Source organism: Primulina tabacum, chromosome 8, assembly GCF_025594145.1.
Source record: "Primulina tabacum isolate GXHZ01 chromosome 8, ASM2559414v2, whole genome shotgun sequence".
Taxonomy (NCBI): domain Eukaryota; kingdom Viridiplantae; phylum Streptophyta; class Magnoliopsida; order Lamiales; family Gesneriaceae; genus Primulina; species Primulina tabacum.
Genome location: NC_134557.1, coordinates 36,772,046 through 36,792,884, shown reverse-complemented (window position 1 = coordinate 36,792,884; position 20,839 = coordinate 36,772,046). Strand labels below are relative to the sequence as shown.

Genomic DNA, 20,839 nt, shown 5'->3' with positions numbered 1-20,839 from the left:
TTCAAATTAAATCAATACGTTAAAGACAATATAAAAAATTAAATGAGTAAAAATATCAAACATGTCCAAAATAATCACTAAAAAACAACCCGCCTAACAGTTTTTGAGCTAAAAATTCTAATCAAGTCTGTATAATCAAGTTGTTCAGTAATTTCTTTCTCAATCGATAACATAGCCAATTCCATTCAATCTTTTTTGTGACATGGTTGATCGGAGAAAAGTTTTGATGAGCTTTAACTTTGAGAAACTTCGCTCTGCACTTGCTACTGTGACTGGGACAGTCAACAAGATTTTATAAGCAATATGAGCATTTGGGAAACACCGATCCATTTTCTTCAAGTAATTCACTACATCAATGGCCGATTTGCTTCTCTTGGTAATGAGCACCTCAAGAATGTCAACTCTGAAAATAGATCATCCCCATTAATATCAGAACAACCCTTATGAGTCAAAGAATTTTCAAGATTCTTGCAAGACCTCAAAAATGTTTCATCGTCTGCACTTTGTAACCTCTCTAGATTGAACAAAAAACCAAATGTTTCTTCATATTTTTGAAACTGTTCAAATCGAGCTTTCATAGAAGAACGAGCTTGATCGATTATAAAGAGAAAGTAGTTAATTCGAAAAGATTCTGCAGCTGACTGTATCACTTCTTCACTGTTACTTTCACCAAATTGTTTCTTTCTTCGAATAACACGTTTCTCTCGAACTACAGCTTCAATGCCCATCTCACATGCCATTTCTTTAGTTTCAACCATGGCCTTATCGTAACCATCTTCTCTAAATTCTTCAAGAAATAAAACAATTCCTTAGAAGTTTGATAGCAACATCAATATCCATATTTTCAGATTGAAGAAATTTGCTCACAGTGTTGATAGCATGCAACAACTTGTACCAAATTACCACACCAAGCAAGAATTCAAAATTCTCAAGTTCATATAACGCTAAAGACTCAGCTTCACTCTTCGTTTTTGGGATCTTCACTATCATTTGCCAAGTCATACAAAGCATCTCTTATTTGTGCAATTTGCTCCTTTATAGGTTTAACACTCTCAACATGACTTTCTCATCGTGTTTGTGACAATGGGTTAACTGTCAAACCCTTCACGTGATCTTTGAAAATCTTCCACCGCTTGGTAGAAGAGGAAAACAATGTATAGATCCGTTGTATTACTCCAAAAAATAACATAGCCATATCACACAAAGCTAAATTGACACTATGAAAACCACAAGGAGTATAAAAAGCTCTGGGATTCATTTCAAGTAACCTTTTTTGTACACCTTTATGCCTACCTTTCATATTAGATCCATTATCATATCCTTGACCTCTAATATCATCAATATCAAGCTCAAGATTGACTAAAACATTTTTAAGATGCATAAAAAGCCCAAGTCACGAAGTATCATCAACATCTAAAAATTGCACCCAATATTGTTCTACTTTTGTGAAACTTTTTAAATCATTTAAACATCGTATGACAATGGACATTTGCTCTTTGTGACTGATATCAGGAGTACAATCTAATATGATTGAAAAATATTTTGCTTGTCTTACCTTTGCAAATATTGTTTTTCTTACCTCGTTTGCCAACATCTGTATCAACTCATTTTGAATTCTGCAACCAAGATATGTAGTATAAGTCTCATGGTCTTTAATCCGTCGGAGGTGCTCTTTCATTACTGGATCAAACTCTGCAATCATTTCACATTTGTAGAAACAAACCATTGTTTTCAACATAAAGTTTTTCACAACTTCCTCGAAATGCTAAGTTATTTTTCGACAATCGTTGAACAACTGCGATTATCCTCTGTAACACTTGTTTACAATGCTCTCTTTTTTTATTAATTTGCACTTGTACTCCTGCATCAATCATTTTATTTGTCTTCAATCTTCTTTCCAATTCAAGCCAATTCGTCATACACTCCATATGCTCCTTATTCGCTTCATGATTTGCAAGACATCGACTCAAATTATGTCAATCATTGTATCCTTCATTAGCTAACTGACCATATCCAGTCTTGGTTACTTGCTTCTTGAATAACTTAAAGCAAAAACAAAAAATCTTGTTACAAAAAACTGAATATAATAGCCATCTTCTATCACTTTCCTCACCGTTTGGCAAAATTCTCTTATAATTTGACACATTGAAATGCCTGTTAGCGCTATCTTTAGGAAACACATTTATGAAATCTCTATTCGGACCTCTTTCTACTAAAAAGTTTCTAACTTTTTTATCAATGTTGTCCCACTTTGCCGGATCATCAGACCAAGTTTCCTGATTCAAGTTCTCATATTGAACAAACTCTTCATCTTTCTCATGATCATTGAATACATCCACATCGACAGACTCAAGGACTTTTTTAGTATCAATCTCATTCTCATCTAATTCGTTATCTTGTTCTCTGCTAATTGAATTATCAACCGTGTTTTCAACCTCTGGAACTATGTTTTTGTTTGAAACAAAGTACTTGTTGATATCTCCGGCTTGACTTTGAATCATTTCTTCAATAATTAGCTTTTTTTCTTTTTTGAGACACAAACGTGTACTTAGGAGGCATGATTAACCTAAGAATTCAAAAAAATAATTCAATGAACAATATGAGCAGGTCTATGTTTAAAGACAGTAGTGAATAGAAGTTTTTTTTTAAAGCTGCAGTTCCACTCTTTAAACCAGAAATTGTATGGGTATACTAGAAATACAAGGAAAAATACATTTTTTTATCAATCTTGTTCAAAGCACAGAATTCAAAAATAGAAAAGAAACAAAGAAAAAGCCACTCATACCATAGTCCATAAACATCCCATTTTCTTTTTCTCTTTCTTCAGACACATACAAATATTTGGGTGTGATTTCTCTTTTGTTTTGATTTATAATACCAATAGGATAAAGTAGTTAATTTTCGTACATTGGCAGCTTGATTAGCTTGACGTCGAAGAGTGAGATTAGGTATGAAGGCGTGCTGCACAACATCAACACAGAAGAATCCAGCATTGGTTTGCGAAATGGTGAGAAAATTACTTCTTATTGTTTATTTCTTTTCTTGTTTCTGTTTAAATTCTTGAGGCCTTGTCTCATATTTTGTCTTTTTTTGTCATTCTTTTGAAGAATTTTAGCAGTCTTCATTGTTTTACACTTGGTTTTGTTTATATATTTACTTTTCAATTATTAGGATTTGGATTATTCCTTCTCTTCTAGCTTTCGGTGTTTTTATCGGTACATTTAGGGATTTGGGGACTAACACCTTGAAATTTATGTGTCTGTAAATAATTTACAGAAGAAGAATGACGCGCAATGAAATTCAACTTGTAAAGAAATTCCATTTAAATCATAAAACTACAAACCTAAATCCAATATATCAATAGAAATCAAATTATTCAAGTAGCAATCTTCAGGGGGGAAAGCATTATAATACAAATTATTACCGTACATAACATTAATACACTTACAAGGGTGAGCAAGTGCAACCGATGCTAGAGTCGAAGATGGAGAAGACGAAAGATAGAAGAGTGGAGCGGTGAGAAGGAGAGCAATTTTACAGGCTTTTATTTGATATTTTATTGATTGTTTATATTTTAATATTTATAAATTTAACAGGCTTTTATTGATTCTTTTTATATATAACTAGGTATAGGGACCTCAAATTTTTGAGGTGTTTACCCAAGGTTTTATGCGATAAATGATAAATGTTGTTAGGTGTTTGTTCAATTTTGTATATAGTAAATGGTAAATTTTGTTTATAATTTAAAAACGATAAATATGTATTCATATTTGTATATATTTAATTGTATAAGCTTTTTTTAAAATGGGTGACAATTAAATAGACTTAAACTAAACTAAAAGTTTTTTTTTTTTTTTGGACTGTGAGTTTTTAAAGCAATAAACAAGTTTGATTTGTGTGTGTAAGAAAATTTATAAATGCTAAATATGGGGAGCAAAAATAATAGTATAACAGACACGAAATTAAAAGCATAGGAGTTTAGTTTATGTATATAAATTATAAATCAGTGTAAAATGATATATTAAATGTAGAAATATATATATTCGAAAATGTTTAAAAGGCATTATTTAATTTGGGTAAAGTTGTGTACGCATTTTTTAATGTTTAAAGGTTTGTTTAAGCTTGTTTAAAAAATTATGAAATTGACCAATCTAAATGCAGTTAAGTAATAAGAATGAACATGGAATTATTAGTTAAATATGCTGAGTAATATTGCTCTTTTCGTTGTTTTTTTTTTAGGGGAAAGGTGGCTGATAATAGATAAAAAAAATTTAATTTTTTATTATCTTGTGAATAGGAATTAAAAGCTAGAAATTGTTTTGTTTAAGGAGTAATGTTTTTTACTGTATTTATCTTAGATATTCTATCAATGGTGGTATTTTTAAGGTCTAATTAAAGAATATGTGATATTTTTGTCTAGCTTTTGGATAAGAATAAAAATATATATTTCATATGCAGTTTCAGGACGTTATTATTTTTGGAATATTAGCAATGAGTATGGTTTATACATCTATGCTATTTTCTTTTATATTTAAGTGTTTATTTTTTTTGAAATAATTTAAGGAGTATTTTGTTTGAATAATGGTATTTGTAGAAGTTAAAGTATAAAATATGTTTATCAAAATAAATATCACAGACAAAATTTATTTTAAAGGCTAGATGAAGTTAGGCTGTATGTGTCTATATATAAAAGATATGACTCAATATATTAATATAAAATAAGAAATGAGTGTGCTATATACATCTGTGTGAATAAATTATTTTTTAATCTTAAAAAATATTTACAGGGTTAGCAATAAGTAGATTTTACATACATATTCGATTTTTTAAAATTCATTTTAATACCTATTTTTTTCAAAAATAGAAGTTTTTAAGTTGGTTAGATAATGAAGTGTGTGAAAAAATTTGTGGGTACTTAAAGGATTTTTTATGTATTAATAAACCAAAAGTAGCATATTTTTAGTTTTTGTGAATATTGATATTTTTGGGAAAGCTAAGAAACAAGCTATACGATTACTGAATCTTGTTATCAAAATATTAATAAAATCTAAACATCATAATAGCATGTTAATTTACATAAATTCTATGTAATGTATTTAGGCAGCACATGCCTAGGAAAACACAAATAGCTTAGTGTAAACCTCATTTCGCAAACGATTTTGCATGTATGAAGTTATAAAAAATTCTAACCTTGCTGTTTCTATTTAATATACATGTCTACTATATATTGCTGTAGACGCCTACCGATATGCAATAAGAAGGTCCTATCATCATCTCTTACTTGCAACTTGTAACAATAGTACTCACGACACGATACTGTTGACCTTTGCCTCATTTTTTTCCCAAAACTACACAATGGAAAAAGTATTTCTAAGTATAAAACACCATAACAATCATATACTGGACTTAGAAATTTAAATGGAAAATACCTTGTGCCTCACTATCTATAAAAACTCCTGTGTCGGTTGCGTTTCCAATGCAATTGATTATTTGACCATCACAAATTGGCCTAGGCTGCATTTTTATTTGGTTTTTATCTAATCTTTTAATGTTTCAATGCCAACCAGATTCCCCATTCGGGAATATAAGAGGGTATTGCAAAGGGTCATAACAACCAAAGTAGAGCTTAATTATTTGAGGGCAATTGTTTTTTGGATACACTTGTATATGTTGGCCTGTGTATTGGTTTCCATTGTCAGATTCTAACCATATTCCGGCAACCTAAGATACAGTGGGTCGGTTAAAAACCCGTTGATCAGTATCGGGGTCAGCATCAGAGCAATCTTATAGTCGTTTAGATTATCAAGACTATTCAGGCTACGAAAAAATTTCCCATACGGATTTTTCGCTAAGATGCATATTAATTTTCTTGTAAGAGTTTCCTTAAATTTTGAACTAATACACACCCGATTAGACAATTCATGTTCAGTGTCCAAAAATATAGTTGTAAGTTTTTTGGATTTTCGTTTTCTGACGGTATTAATTGGCCTATGAAGTGGTAAAGCTGCCCTTGCACACGGAATGTATATTCCAGCATTTCTTCTAGCAAAAATTTCGTCGCAATGAACTCCCATTGAGGTGAAAGCAAACATGTTACTATAACTACGAACGCACATATTAAACTCCTTTACATCGTCATCATTGCCAGTATACAATTGCACCAAATCAGAAGGCATTTCTGAAGATAAAAGATTTATTTCACCCGAAGAAAAACAAAATGTCGGTGGCTCAGCATATATGCGCTTGGCACCACAATATTTACAATCTGGCACAGCCAGTAGCACATCTGGACCATTTGCTATACACAGTAATAGGTCGGCCATAGTATTTTCTACATCAACCTTATGCAAATCATGTGCTTCTTTTTTTTTTTCCATCGCCGAATTTTTTTCTAACCTACGATCATTTGGACAAACATATTTTCGTTTACGAGAGTTATTAGTCTTGTTTATATCTACTGAGGTTTTTTTTTTTTTGCCGCGTCATCATAGTTAATTCATAATATTAAGCAATTCAAAGTAGTCACATTTGATATTATTAGCCCACTGATATAAAAAAATGTAAAATAAAGTTGACTATGACAAGATAAAACCAAAAACAAATTGGGTTATAACTATGATTTAGCAACACAAAAGATAATAAATAAAAGCTTTCTACAACAAAACAATAATAACAAACATGAACAAAAAAACTAACATATATAGCAACAACGTAAGAGTGATAGAAGCTGAACTAATAACTCGGGAATAAAAGATCAAACATGTACGCAGTGCGAGTAGAAGAAATTGACATAGGTTTTATTTGGTTAAGCTTCTTAATGAAAACAAAGCTACTTCAATATAGCAAACTCAAATCGAACTACATATATCAACAAATAACAAATTAGTTAAGCTAAGCAATATAACAAGTCAGTAGTTGGCTAGCAAACAAAATAATTTATAACCAGAAATCATAAAACAAACTGAGCCTGGGTTTTTCAATTTTCCTAAAAGTACTGTATTTTTTCCTTCTAAAAACAAAAGGAGTTAACCTTTTTCTCTATAAGGAAAATAGAAATAAATAAAATATTTTAATGTTTTCGTTCGTCAAATATAATGAAATCGAATCTTGCAGATGAATAACAAATATACTAAAACCCTTTAACAAGCACAGCAGAAACTATAGTTCTTATATTAAATCAAAGCTATATGGTTTGGTTGCCAGAGCTAAGCGTTAAAACAACGGGAAAAACCCAAAAATCGCAAAGCATAAGCAAACAAGCATAAAAAACAACAACGCTACAGATAATTGAGAAATCGAATCTTGTTGGTCAATAACAAATCTACTAAATCCCTTTAATGAGCACAGCAAAATCGTATATCAAACCCAACCTAGATAATTTGGGTGTCGGGGCTAAGCGTTAGATCAGAAACAAAATACCCAAAAAAATCATAAAGCAATATTTAAAAACAGCTACACTACAGATAACCGGGGCAAAAAACAAGTTATCCCAAAAAAAACGAGCGAAGAACACCGTATTCAAACAAATCCAAGAAAAAAACGCACCTAAATGACACTGTTCAAAGCAAAAGCAAAGTAGGTCGCGCCGTGGGCAAAAACGCTAAACACAGAAAGCCGGAAGATGGACGGTGACCTAAGAAAAGGCTAATAAAATATTTACGAAATAAATGAGAACGACACACAAGCAGAATGAAGCACAAAAAAAAACCGAAAGGTAGCCGGCGGTAGAGAAGAAGACGAACAACGGAAAAGGCGGAGGAGGAAAGGAATGACACATAAGCATAACGATGCACAAAAAAAAAACGAAAGGTAACCGGAGGTAGAGAAGAAGACGTACAACGGACAAGGTGGAGCAGGGAAGAAGTTTGGTAAGAAAGGGGCGAAAGCAGATAGGAGCGAAAGAAGACGGAAAGAAAAGGGAAAACGGACTGCAACAACTGTGAGACAAACAACTCTCTCTTGACAGCAAATGCCTTTGGTTTCTTGGAAGACCCAGCATATAACACGTGTTTTTTTGGTTACCGGCAACCGTACAAAAACAGGCCCGTTCAAAAATTTTCGTGCTTTCATATATGTAGATATATTTTTTAAAAATTTTTGGGCCCCAATAAAGAAATGGGCATGAGTCATTGGACTCTTTTGACTCTGAATAAGCACGGCCCTGGTGTGGCTTATAGGCCTTTATTTATACACTTGAGACCGTAGATTTGATTGAGCGTCCTACCTTTTAGTGCAACCCTTCGAGGTGATCATTGGGATCGTGTCATCTGGTTTTGTTTCACTTGTGTCATTCCTATTGTAGCGTTGATAACGGTATGGATGTTGAGTCATGGTTGTTTGTTTTAGCACAATATGATATACCTCGCGTACCTAGACTGAGGCGGTTTAGCTGCATGACGATGAAGCTCCCTTGTATGTTAGCTTGGGCACTGTTCTGGGTTTATTGACTCCTGTTATACCATTTGTATTGAGCCCAATTAGATGCATTGCATATTTCATTTCATAAATATGTTATGTATGATTTATATTTATTGTTGTTGCTATTTAACTGTTTTATACCAAAATTCTAACCTGAGAGGGCCGTTGTGGCTGCTTTCAAACCTCGTAATGATGTTACGAGCTAAACTTTCTCCCTTAGTCCGCACTGTGTTTATGTATATAGTCACTGGTTTATGAATATAATACACGGAATCATATATATAATATACGGAACCATATATTCATTCATATAAGAATTTTCTGAAAAATTATTATTTTATTTGTTTATCGAAATTACTAATTTATCAAATTAACCTAAATCGAGAACAAAAAAAATATTATCTGAAAGAAATTATTAATATATCGAATGCCCTTTAAAACCATAACATCCCCGTAAGCTTGTCATAGTTTAAGTTTGAAAAAATCAAATTAAGAGTTTCAGATTTTTTTGGGAACTGAAATCATCCAATTACATCTAAAATATTCCGTCGAAAAATTAGATTTACATTGTCTCTCATCCAAACAAACTTTCAAAATCGGCCATATTTTTCACCGAAGAATCCACCTGAAGATCACCATTCGCAAACGCCCTCTTCAGTTTTGCCCAGAACAGACTTTCAACTTCTCTCTCTTCAGATCTCTTCCTCGAGAGCCCGACCATTTTCTTCAGCTCTGTGGCATTTTTCAACAAAAAACCCGCCAGATGAACATGCGTCTGCTCCCCATTAAACCCAGCAAACTCAACTTCCTTAACGTGAGACACAATACAAGATGGTATCGATTCCACTAAGTCATAATCATAGTCAGTCCATTGCAACTGTAGAAGGAATTAATAAACTTTGACAAGAGTTCTATAAAAAAACAATCGGGAGGAGGGTCATATCTTAAAAAGTATACATTAAAATCAATTTGGCTATGAATTTACATAAACGAAACAACAGTCGCCCATCGCAGAGGCTGGATCCATGCTAACATTTTCTCAAGAAGTAGAAAGGCAGTATAAACTTACCATACTTAACTTGATCCATTCAATAGATGGCGTCAAATGAAGAAACTCCAGAAATGCTCCACTGTCGTATTGTGAACAAATTTCTAGTCGTTTCAGCATATTAAATTCAGGAAGTGGATGCCCTTGTTTTGATTGGGCTATGATGGCCTATCATAGATAAAGAAATGCAATATTGAATGAAAACCAGATTTCAAAAAATTTCATATTTCATTGAATCAAGAAACTAGAGCTAGCTGCCACGTAAATTAACGATTAAAGAGGAAAGTTCTACAGATACAAATCAGATTCAAGTTATTGACAAAACATAAATCTCAAATTCTAAACCAGACCCTCAGTCTTGTTGATAACAAGCCAGCTGGTTCTTCATTAACAATGGAAATGTTATATAAGTTTCCAACACAAAATAACATTCCAATATCTATTTTTTAACATTATATTTTTTGCATAAGGATTCGGATGCCAAAGAGCTTAGCAAGAAGAAGGAAATATAATCAATTGATATTTTCATTTATTCTTGGGTAATTACGCAAACTAACCTCGACGGTATCACCTTGTGGGGACCCGGACGCTAATCATACTCTTAATCGTCATTGGGACAATTTAATCAATTATAATAAACAGGGTCTAAATTTTTTTTTAAAATGCGGAATGTAATGGAAATCATACTAGTATACATATCAGTATAAAATTCTAAATCAGACCCTTTGGGGGTGTATTGGTTATAGACTTTTAATGACTTTTATGGAGTTTAAAAGTCTAGAGGTATTCAAACTAGACTTTTATATACTCCATAAAAGTTTAGTGGTATTCAATATAAACTTTTGTAGAATTTTAAAAAGTCATGTGGTATTCAAACTTGACTTTTAAAAACTCTACAAAAGTCTATAGGTATTCAAAATGTCAATAGACTTTTAATAACTCTATGGAATTCTATTAAGTACAAGAATTATAGCCTAAGGTACAACAATAAAATGTCAACAAAAGTCTTTGATTTAACCTAAGGATTTGGATGTACATTTAATTGAGAAATCTCCAAAATTCAATACAAACTTTCATTCTTTTCTCAACTATTTATTTTTCCTTTTATTTGTACTTTTTAAAAACATAATTAAAATTTAATTTTTTTATTAATTATTATATAACATTTTATTTTTAATTATTTTCTTTAATTTTAGTTAATCTATATATTAAATTATTGTATAAGCAAATTCATACCAATACTATACCAAAATTTTCGGTATACCGAACCAAAAAAACCTTAAATTTTAAAAAAATTATAATTTATTGTTTTAAAATATTATATATTTTAAAATTTTTGTATGTTTTTCCGGTATTTCGATATACACCAAAATTTTAAAATTGGATATCGTTACCGTACCGAAAAAATTCGGTATTGTTACCGTACCGTATCGAGAAAACTTCGGTATACTTAAAATTCGGTAAATTCAATATTTTTTTGTTATGGTAATCTCGGTATACCGAAAATTCGGTATTTTTTCACACCCCTAACAGGGCTTGTATTGGCATGTGCTATATTACACAATTTTCTTTGAAAGAAGTGTCAATTTGATGAATTTCAAATTGAACTAGATAATGAAGCTCAATTGTCTTCATCAGCACAAGTTATAAACTACAAAATTCACATAATTCTATGAAAAAGTTTACAAAAGTCTACAAAATTGAAAAAAAATCTATAAGAGTCTATGAAATTTGTTTTACAATTCTATGAGATTCCATAAAAGTCAATAAAAATCTATCAACTCCACAAAAGTCTATCATTTAAAAAAAGTCATTAAAAATCTTTGAAAGTATAGAATGAATACACCCCCTTTAGTCTTGTTGATAACAAGCCAGCGGGTTCTTCATTAACAATGGAAATGTTATATAAGTTTCCAGCACAAAATAACATTTCAATATCTATTTTTATAATCACCAGATTTTATAATCTAAAAATTATCATTTTTAACATTATATTTTTTGCACAAGGATTCGGATGCCAAAGAGCTTAGGAAGAAGTAGGAAATATAATCAATTGATATTTTCATTTATTCTTGGGTAATTAGGCAAACTAACCTCGACGGTATCACCTGATAGTTGCAAATGATTTAAACCTGAGCATCCTTTCAATAAGAGACAAGCGAGTGATCCATTCTTTTGAAAGCCTTGAAGATTATGAACAAAATTTTGATAATCAACAGCTGCAGAAAAAACTGATGATGCACTTAGATCCAAATTATCTACAAAATAACCATGAAAACCAAATTTCAGATGTTTGGCTCCAGAAATCTTGATTTGGCAATTCTCTACTTCAGAAAGATCCCTGTAGTGTGCCACATTGAACTCTGTTAATGCTGGAGCCTTGATTTCCACAAAATTCACTTTCAACCATTTGCAATCTCTTAGTTCAAGCGTTCCCAAGACCGGAAAATTAAATATTAGTTGGCTAGTATTGGGAGCATGGTCATTTAGAATTTCAACTTGATCAAGATACAGAACTTCAAGGTTGGAGATCCAATTCTGGACTGGCCTAAAAGTGCAAGGCAAATGTAACCACAGTTTTTTCAATGGGATGCAATCAAAAAGGCAACGTGGTAAAACAACACCTTCATGACCATAAAATATTGTCAAATCCTCAACATCTCTCATTAATGCAGCAGATATCCATGTGATCATACGATGTGCATCATATTTCTCAACAAACCAAAGCCGAAATCTTTTTAAGGTCGAAGCCCGAGAAAGAATGAAAATCCTGTCCACAAAGTTAACAACGTTCTTCTTCATAGTCGTCCTACGCGAAAATCCCTCCGCATCGATGATGTCTATATTGTAAATACAAGCCCATTTGTATTCCCATTCCTTGGATAGAACACAAGTTTGAAGCACATGCTTTGTGGGCAGGAGGGATAGAATTCGACTGATAATACTCTCAGGCAATTTACTAATGATGTCTTCACCGGTGTCGTCTGTTTCAGTCATTCTTGGTTTCTTACCTACATTGCTTTCGATTTGAATGTTTTCCTCCATTATTTCAACAGTCAACCTGAGACATAATTTTTTTAACAAAAAGTAGAACTCAGTTACTGATTGAAAAAATGCAAACCCTAGGATGCATCGACCTAAGAATTTAATAAAATGGTACAAGGCAGACCAAGCGGCAAAATCGCAATTTTAGCAAAATTGCTCATAACATGACCATTTCTGCAGCTCTGCTCCTACAGCATCGGTGAACACACACAGCAAATTTTTACCCAATAAATTGCAGAAAGCAAGAAGAAAGCAGGGTAAAGTCTTAACACAAGAACATTAACAGACAAAATCAAAAGCATAACAAAATTTAAAGGAAACAAAACCCTAAAATCACATATAAAATTGAGAATTTCAACTTTTACCCGGTGAACTGATGCGACTAGGTAGGGTAAATTGGTGGGCTTATGGTCTATACTATAAGCGATGCTCGAAGTAATTAGAAATAAATGTCCATTAAATTAAGAGGTATATTCGTTTTACATATTTTTAAAGATTTTCACAAAATCTGGTAGATTTATTTTTCATGCTTTTATCGACACTTGTAAACTTTATTTTTTATAGAACTATATGAATTTTATAATTTATTATTATGATTTTTTAAAATTTATTTAAACGAATGCGGATGACTTTTATTTATTTTTTATCTCAAAAAAAAATTTATTTATTTCAAATATTTGTCTCTCTCAACATAATATTTTTTACATATTGATTTTACTAATTTATTGCAATTAAACTTTAATTATTCAAGTTAATTCAACATTTTTATTTAAATAATTAATATTTTTAAAAATACATAATAATAATTTTCAATATTAATAAATAATCAAAATTCTATAAAAAAATATATCAGTTATATTTTTGACAATATGTCAAATAAAAAAAACAAGATAATTATTTGTATCTGAAAATAAATAAAAAATATGTTAAAATATATGTAATTAGTGTAAATTTATAAAATTTTTAAATATTTAATTTATTATAGCTATTATATATATATATACATATATATATAAATGTTATATAATAATTAATAAAAAATTAAATTTTACGAATTAAAATAATTATTATTTTCAATTTATAGGTCAATAAAATATTAATTTTTTTTGTTATACAGTGTAATGATTTTTTTATTAATATAATATTAAATTTTATGAGGTTCTGTGACTGGAACTCTAAAAATAAAATGAACGGTGTTAATTTGATTTAAAACTATTGTTAGTAATAAAAAAATATGTTTTTAAAAAGTACATATAAAAAGAAAAATATATAGATAAAAAAAGAATGAAAATTTTAATATTTGTATTGAGTATGTGAGTTCGATAGATTTTCAAATTAAATGTACATTCAAATCTTTAGATTGAATCAAAGACATTTTTTGACATTTTATTGTGTTACCTTAGACTTTAATTATTGTACTTACTAGAATTTCATGGAGTCATTAAAAGTATATTGACATTTTGAATACCTATAGATTTTTGTAGAATTTTTAAAAGTAAAGTTTGAATATACTTTTTAAAATTCTACAAAAATTTACATTGAATACCACTAAAACTTTTTTTACAGAGTATATAAAAGTTTAGATTGAATATCGACTTTTAAACTCCATAAAAGTCATTAAAAGTTTAGAACTAATACACCCTAAGATTGATTTTTTATAAAGTAAGTTTTAATTTTGCGCCAAAAGTTTCCTTATTTTGATCTAGTTTGGGATAACGGTGATTTTGAGTGTCGAAAGGTCTCTAATTTTTGTGTTTGTGATGAGGTGAGGATCCATCATTTTTTTCTGAGGGTTCGTAAGAGTGATATTTACGCACAAGATCTGGACATCCTATGAATTTGTTTGGTTCAGGTAACAATTTTATTTGGCTACATCAAATATACAAACCTTGATTATACGAGTTGAACTAAGATTTTTTTTTTCGTATCACATAAGCTAATGGGGTAACTTGTAAGTTATTTCATTTTTTGGAGAAGGTTTTACAATATTTTTTTTTAGTTGGTGAAAAAATTTGTTATAATCGAATAACAAACTTGATATCTCGTGTCAAACTTAGACATTATTTAAAAATGTAATGAGCTATCACCCTTTCTTTGAGTCTTGGGTTTTGCCCAAAAGTTCTTAATTTGTCTTTCTCCAAACCTTCTTGACAAACCCCAGAATTTTCTCGTATATTATTATTATTATCTACACTGTTTATTATTTGTTAGGTTCCTCCAATAAATTTTTATAAAATTATCCACATCAAACTTTAGAAGTCCATAATAGTTCTAAAAATAACCAAAAAAAAAAAAACAAATGTTAAAAATACAGAAAAAAATAAAATAAACATAATTTTAAAAAGTAAAGATACAATAACCATTGAATCAAAATTAAAAATAAAATATTTAAAATTAGTATTTAATATAATTGTTTAGACTGTCTCATGTATCGTATTTTGTGAGACAGATCTCTTATTTGGATCATTCATAAAAAAAATATTACTTTTTATGTTAAGAGTATTACTTTTTATTGTGAATATCAGTAGAATTGACCCGTCTCACAGATAAAGATTCGTAAAACCGTCTCACAAGAGATTTACTCTTGTTTATTTTATAGGAAACATGTACTCTAGTTGCATGCACTATATTCTCCGGTGGTCTAGCTTAAGTTTTAAAAATCAAAACCACCAGTTCCAATTTTTTTGGAAATGAATTATCCAAACTAAACCGTATCTGAAATTTTCTCCACGAATTTCAAAAATGTGGTCTGAAGTATTTATAAGATGTTTTGTTTGTTTAAAACCAAACCAAACCAAACCAAACCAAATCATTTTTCTTTCAAGCCCTAAAAAATGAAGTGAAAATAATATGAAAAGGAATTTCTTGCACCATGGCTGAGATGCCAAGATTGTCTCAGTTAAATGCATTTATACTAGCATCAGCTGCAAGCTTGTTTATCATCCAAACAAACGCTCAAAATCGGCCATATTTTTTATCTCAGAATCCACCTCAAAATTGCCATCACCGAATACTTTTTTCAATCTAGCCCAGAAGTTTTTTTCAGCTCGTCTCTCTTCACATTTCTTTCTGAAAAGCCCTGATATTTTCTTCAATTCCACGGCGTTTTTTAAGAAAAAATCTGCTAGATGAACATGTGGCTTCATCCCCTTGAACCCATTAAACTCGACTTCACTAAGGTGAGACACAATACATGATGGTATCGGTTCAAACGAATCATAATCATAATCATCACAATCCCACTGCAAAAGGAAGATAATAAACTTTGGCAAGAGTTCTATCAAGAAACCAAAAAAAAGGATGAAAATAAAAATCGGGAGGAAAGCAAAATTTAAAAATCACACTTGCAAATGTAATTTGTGGATAAAGGTAGTGACAACTTACCATATTTAACCTGAGTCGTTCGAGATATGGTGTTGAATGAAGAAACTCCAGAAATGCTTCAATTTTGCATCTTGTAGAAATTTCTAGTCGTTTTAGCATATTAAACTTAGGGAGGGGAGGCCCTTGTTTTGATTGGTCGATAACCTATTACAGATAAACCAATGTCATTAAATTTCATATTTTACTGAACCAAGAAAGGCTAGCTGCACCGTAAGTTAATGAGTAAAGAAAGCTTTATAAATGTGAATCAGATCAAGTTATTGACATAATATAGACCAACTGACTGTTGCTCTTAAAATTGAAAAGATACTAGCAACGAGATCTTCAGGCAATCGCCGCAATCCTATGTATGTCACGCAGCTGTAGCCTTGTCAATAGCATGCCAACTTATTTTCATTAACTTTGGAAAAGTTATCAGTATTTTCAGATAAAGAAAATCATTTCAATATCTACTTTTCAGCATTCACTAGACTTTACAATATAAAAAATTTCAAGTAGCGAAGCCACCTTTATTGCTTTAAATTTATTGTGAGGGGATCAGGATGTCAAAGAGCTTAAATGCAACGAGTATTAACCAAATCATTAGGTTTAATTAATTCTTGGGTGAGACAATTCTGTGATTACTAGCAATGTATCCACCATGTAATATAATAAAACCAACATGGTTAGGCGAACTAACCTCCATGATATCAGTCAATAGTTGCAAATGATTTAAACCCGAGCATCCTTTCAATAAGAGCCGAGCGTGTAGCCCATTCTTTCTAATTCCTTGAAGATCACATGCGTAACTCATAAAATCAACTGAAGCACAAGAGACTGATGATGCACTTAGGTCAAAAATTCCTAGAGAAAGGCCAGAAACTGCAAACTTCACAAGCTTGGCTGCGGATATCTTCATCTGGAAGTTCTCTATTTCGGAGACATTGGAGCACACATTGAACTTAGTTAAGGACGGAGCATTGATTTCCACAAAATCCACTTTCAACCAATTGCAATCTCTTAGTTCAAGTGTTTCCAAGACTGGAAATTCAAACATCAGTTGGCTAGTACTGGGAGCATGCTCATTTAGAATTTCAACTTTACCAAGATACAGATCTTTAAGTTTGGAAAACCAATTTTGCAATGGTCTGAAAATGCAAGGCAACTGTAGCTTCAGGTTTGTCAGTGAGTTGCAATCAAAGAAACAACGAGGCAGAACGACACCTTCAAAATTATAAACTATTTCCAAATCCTCAACGTTCCTCATCAGTGCAGCAGATATCCACGTCACCATTCGACGTGCATCGTACTTCTGCTGACACAAAAGGCGAAATCTTTTCAAGCTCGCGTTTCGAGAAAGAATGAAGATCCTGTCCACAAAGTTAACAACACTTGTCTTCCTAGTCGTCTTAAGTGAAAACCGCTGAACATCATTGATGTCTATATTATAAATGCCTGTCCACTTGTATTCCCAATCCTTCGAGAGAACACAAGTTCGCAAAACATCCTTAGTGGGTAAAAGGGATAGAATCTGACAAATAATAGTTTCGGGCATATTACTAATAATGTCTTCACCTTCGTTCCCCTCCTTATCACCCGACAGTCTAGGCTTCTTACCTGCATCACGGTCAATTTGAATGCTTTCATCCACCATGTCAACAGTCAACCTGAAACGTCAAAGAAACCATAGAATTCAGCTACTGAATCAAATCCTATCGACCCAAGAATTCAATAAAATGGCACAAGGGAGGCAGCCAGCCAAATGCATCTTGGACAAATCAACATTTTTAAGGACACTAATATCTATATTGACTGCAAGAAGCAAACTTCTCGGAAGAAAATGCAGGAAGCAAGAAAAAACAGCAGGTAAAGTATAGCATTAGAGTCCTAAAACAAGAACAATGAAGAGATAAAACCAAAAGCATAACAAAATCCTTAGAGGTCTCAACTTTTACCCGAAGAAATAACGTAAATTGAAACCCTAATTGGCCTCTGAATCCGAGAACTGATCTGTTGCAAGAAACTTCCCCATGCTCGCAGGTGTTTGCCGGAAGCCAGGCTCAAGCAAATTCTAGCGTAATTTATATACTAGGCATGGTCACCTCAAGAATACCTAGGTTTGTAGCGCAATCTATTGTCGTTTCTATTTTTATTTTTAAAAAAAATTAAACGTGTGTTTATATTTGCATAGGTTTTATTTTATACTTTAATTTTTGCTAATGTATATCAAATAATTAAATCTAAACTAAAATAAAACAATATCGACACCTTCATAATTAATTGATATATTTAACAATAAATACTTCGAGTTTTTAAGGTATTAACATGAATAACATGTTCGAGTAAAAAGGTTGAAGAAATGAAAAATGTGAAATAACTTTTGTCAATTTTAAATATGAAAAAAAATGTCAGCATTGTAATCTAAAAAAAAAAAATTGAAGTAAATTACTCATGTTTACATGCTCGGGTGTAAGATGATATGTTAGATATAGAAATTTATAATTTAAGAATTTGTAAACTTTGAAAGTTTAATCTTGTCAGAGTTGAATAATGTGCAAAAGGCTTATCCTATTTAAAAATGATTTAGTTAACCAGATCGAATGACCTGAATTCTTATCTTTTGGTTGAAGCCATATGTATTTTGATTATAGTGGGTTTTTTTTTTTTTTGGTAGTTACATGATTATTTTTTCATGTTGGGATTGTGCTTAAAAAAATAAAAATTGCGAAAGTGAAAAAAGCTTATAGAAGTGGAAATAGCAAGAAAAAAAGTTGAGTAGGGTTAAAGTGGAAGAAGTTTAACTACTTGCCTTGAATTGGACAGAAACATACGTTCATCGTAAAACCTAATCAAATGACAACTCTATAAATAGGTTATTAGACATTTGAAAATATAATATCCATATTGAATGCATGACAACTACTATGAGGTCTTTATACTTGATAACATTATTGATGTTGACTGATTTATGAACTTGGTAACTTCAATTTATATATTAATTGTACTTTGATCCGTTGAACAATCGATAAAAATACCAAAGCTCGAGATTAATAAAATAAATTTGAAAATCTATTAATATGGAAAGGATAGTAACGACTATAAGGTTTTTGTATTTAAGAATCTAGTTGATAGATTTATGAACTTGGTAACTTTATTTTTTTAAGATATGAAACATGAACTTTAATTTAATTCGTAGAACAACCGATTATAGTACTACAATGAGGGACTAATAAAAGAAATTAAAGTATATGAACAAAATTTATTCGAACCTCATGGCGAGAACAATGTAAACTTCAATATGATACAAGTGGAAGAAACTAAAAGATAGATGGTTGATGTGCTATAAGGAGAAAGAAGTAAATACATAGAATTATGAAGTAAAAAGCAATTTTCATATATGTAGTTTTGATAGAGTACAATCTAAAGCTCTTAATAGGTTTATATATATGTTTTACACTAAGCATTTTTTATACTACAAGATACTAGTTTATTATTCATTTAATGTACATATTGGTTTTGATGGATATAATTGATATCTATTTCAGTTTCAATACAAGTTGCATAGTCTAGCAGGAGAGAAAGCTTGAATTCCATCTTAAGTATTGTTCGTAAGATGACACCTATACTGGGTTAGAATAAAATATTCATATTAATTATTAGACTTCTTTCTGAAACAGATAGTTTTAGTGACATTGTCTGCGGTCGATACATGTATAATAAATATTGTTTTCCATTGGATTTGATTTACAAACTGAACTTGTAGTTAGTAAAGGAAAAGTACTGAGAAATTCTATACCATGAGAACGTTAACCTTCAAGTGACTAATCATATAAGAATATATAAGGTAAAATAGAGGATGCTAAGTGAATTTTATATATTATGCGAAATAGGTTAAGCTAGGATAATTTTTGACAAATATTGTGATTGATTTTGTCCACTTCAACACAAGTAGGTTAGTCACGAGTGAATATTAACATATGTTAGGTTACAATTTATTATTTTAAATTAGAAATTTTAATTATCACGTTATTAATTTTTTGACTTTTTTTTTGAAATAGATAGTTATAGTGACATTGTCCACAACCAATATCGGGACAATAAGGGCTGTTTCATTCGATGAATCTAAAAATTATTTTAATTTTTTTTAGTTGAATATTTTAACATTTCGGAATAAATTATATTTTCTATATTTATAGAATTAGATTAGACCAAAATTTAAACTGGAAATTAAATAATAAATATACGAGTAATTAATAATAATTCAAAAAAATTTACTTTACTAATTTTTTTATTAAATTTGTAGAAACAAAAATAATAATGATGATAATAAGAACAACAATAACAATAATATATTTGTAGGTATAAAATTAGTTCATTATAAAAATTTACAAGAAAATAAAAAAACTTAAATATGTGGACATACAATCCATTTATTTCTTTTCTCGTCGTCTTAGTACGTCTACAATCCTATTCAACTTCTGTTATTTTTTTAAAAAACTTTTATTCAATCTTAAAAACGATTTTTCAGGATCATGCTTTTTAAACATACTTAAAACTGAGCGTCAACTATTGAATTTCATATTTAAAAAAGAATATAACAAAGAAGATTGTAGTTTGAAAGAAGAATAGTGAAAAGATATAGATGTATTGAATAAGAGGTATGTCGATTATTTATTTGTTTTCTACCTAGAGATTAGTAAGTTTTGGTATTGAAAAAGGTAATAAGAAGTGAAGAGTCAATATTAAAATTAGAAGAATTAATTGTGATTGTAGAATGGTAGAAGCATAAAATTATACTTTTTTTTTGCGTTTCTATCTATGAAAGTATGTAATATGAGTTTATATTTAATAAAATACATGTTTACCATTTTTATTTGAGTGAGCTAAGTTGTAAACTTTTAAAAATATGTGAAATGATATATAAAATATAGAATATTTTATAAAAAAAACTTTTATGTACAAGTT

General features: G+C 30.5%; 2 protein-coding genes, 1 long non-coding RNA gene and 1 pseudogene across 6 annotated transcripts; all 4 read right to left on the bottom strand.

The window, feature by feature from the left end:
- Positions 1-111: 111 nt before the first annotated feature.
- LOC142554246 (uncharacterized) lies at positions 112-3,240 on the bottom strand (annotated as a pseudogene).
- Positions 3,241-5,023: 1,783 nt separating this feature from the next.
- On the bottom strand, positions 5,024-8,575 carry LOC142554019 (uncharacterized). Its single transcript, XR_012822071.1, has 2 exons — positions 5,430-8,575; positions 5,024-5,348 (listed from the first exon to the last, which is right to left on the bottom strand). It is a non-coding gene; the product is annotated as an uncharacterized LOC142554019 (long non-coding RNA).
- Positions 8,576-8,903: 328 nt separating this feature from the next.
- Positions 8,904-12,960, bottom strand: LOC142554018 (F-box/LRR-repeat protein At4g14103-like). Of its 3 annotated transcripts, none has more exons than XM_075664627.1 (4): positions 12,877-12,960; positions 11,561-12,527; positions 9,488-9,634; positions 8,910-9,295 (listed from the first exon to the last, which is right to left on the bottom strand). In XM_075664627.1, exons 2-4 carry the CDS (start codon positions 12,509-12,511, stop codon positions 8,993-8,995), a joined length of 1,401 nt encoding a protein of 466 aa, XP_075520742.1. In that variant the 5' UTR covers positions 12,512-12,527; positions 12,877-12,960; the 3' UTR covers positions 8,910-8,992. The 3 variants fall into 3 exon arrangements, with proteins under 3 accessions (XP_075520744.1, XP_075520742.1, XP_075520743.1); XM_075664628.1 differs by lacking the exon at positions 12,877-12,960 and adding an exon at positions 12,627-12,870; XM_075664629.1 differs by lacking the exon at positions 12,877-12,960 and having other exon boundaries at positions 8,904-9,264; positions 9,484-9,634; positions 11,561-12,870.
- Positions 12,961-15,247: 2,287 nt separating this feature from the next.
- On the bottom strand, positions 15,248-17,988 carry LOC142554017 (F-box/FBD/LRR-repeat protein At2g26030-like). Of its 2 annotated transcripts, none has more exons than XM_075664626.1 (4): positions 17,450-17,541; positions 16,575-17,351; positions 15,896-16,039; positions 15,248-15,753 (listed from the first exon to the last, which is right to left on the bottom strand). In XM_075664626.1, exons 1-4 carry the CDS (start codon positions 17,519-17,521, stop codon positions 15,451-15,453), a joined length of 1,296 nt encoding a protein of 431 aa, XP_075520741.1. In that variant the 5' UTR covers positions 17,522-17,541; the 3' UTR covers positions 15,248-15,450. The 2 variants fall into 2 exon arrangements, with proteins under 2 accessions (XP_075520741.1, XP_075520740.1); XM_075664625.1 differs by adding an exon at positions 17,830-17,988 and having other exon boundaries at positions 15,249-15,753; positions 16,575-17,541.
- Positions 17,989-20,839: the final 2,851 nt, after the last annotated feature.

What these genes read in the sequence shown, in the direction of transcription:
- LOC142554018 (XM_075664627.1), bottom strand. Translation starts at nt 12,511, where the DNA reads ATGGAGGAAAACATTCAAATCGAAAGCAATGTAGGTAAGAAACCAAGA. An exon ending in TATCAGGTGATACCGTCGAG is followed by an intron (nt 9,635 to 11,560) that starts GTTAGTTTGCCT and finishes TATCTATGATAG; the next exon opens with GCCATCATAGCCCAATCAAA. An exon ending in AATGGATCAAGTTAAGTATG is followed by an intron (nt 9,296 to 9,487) that starts GTAAGTTTATAC and finishes TTCCTTCTACAG; the next exon opens with TTGCAATGGACTGACTATGA.
- LOC142554017 (XM_075664625.1), bottom strand. Translation starts at nt 17,528, where the DNA reads ATGGTGGATGAAAGCATTCAAATTGACCGTGATGCAGGTAAGAAGCCT. An exon ending in TATTGACTGATATCATGGAG is followed by an intron (nt 16,040 to 16,574) that starts GTTAGTTCGCCT and finishes TATCTGTAATAG; the next exon opens with GTTATCGACCAATCAAAACA. An exon ending in AACGACTCAGGTTAAATATG is followed by an intron (nt 15,754 to 15,895) that starts GTAAGTTGTCAC and finishes TTCCTTTTGCAG; the next exon opens with TGGGATTGTGATGATTATGA.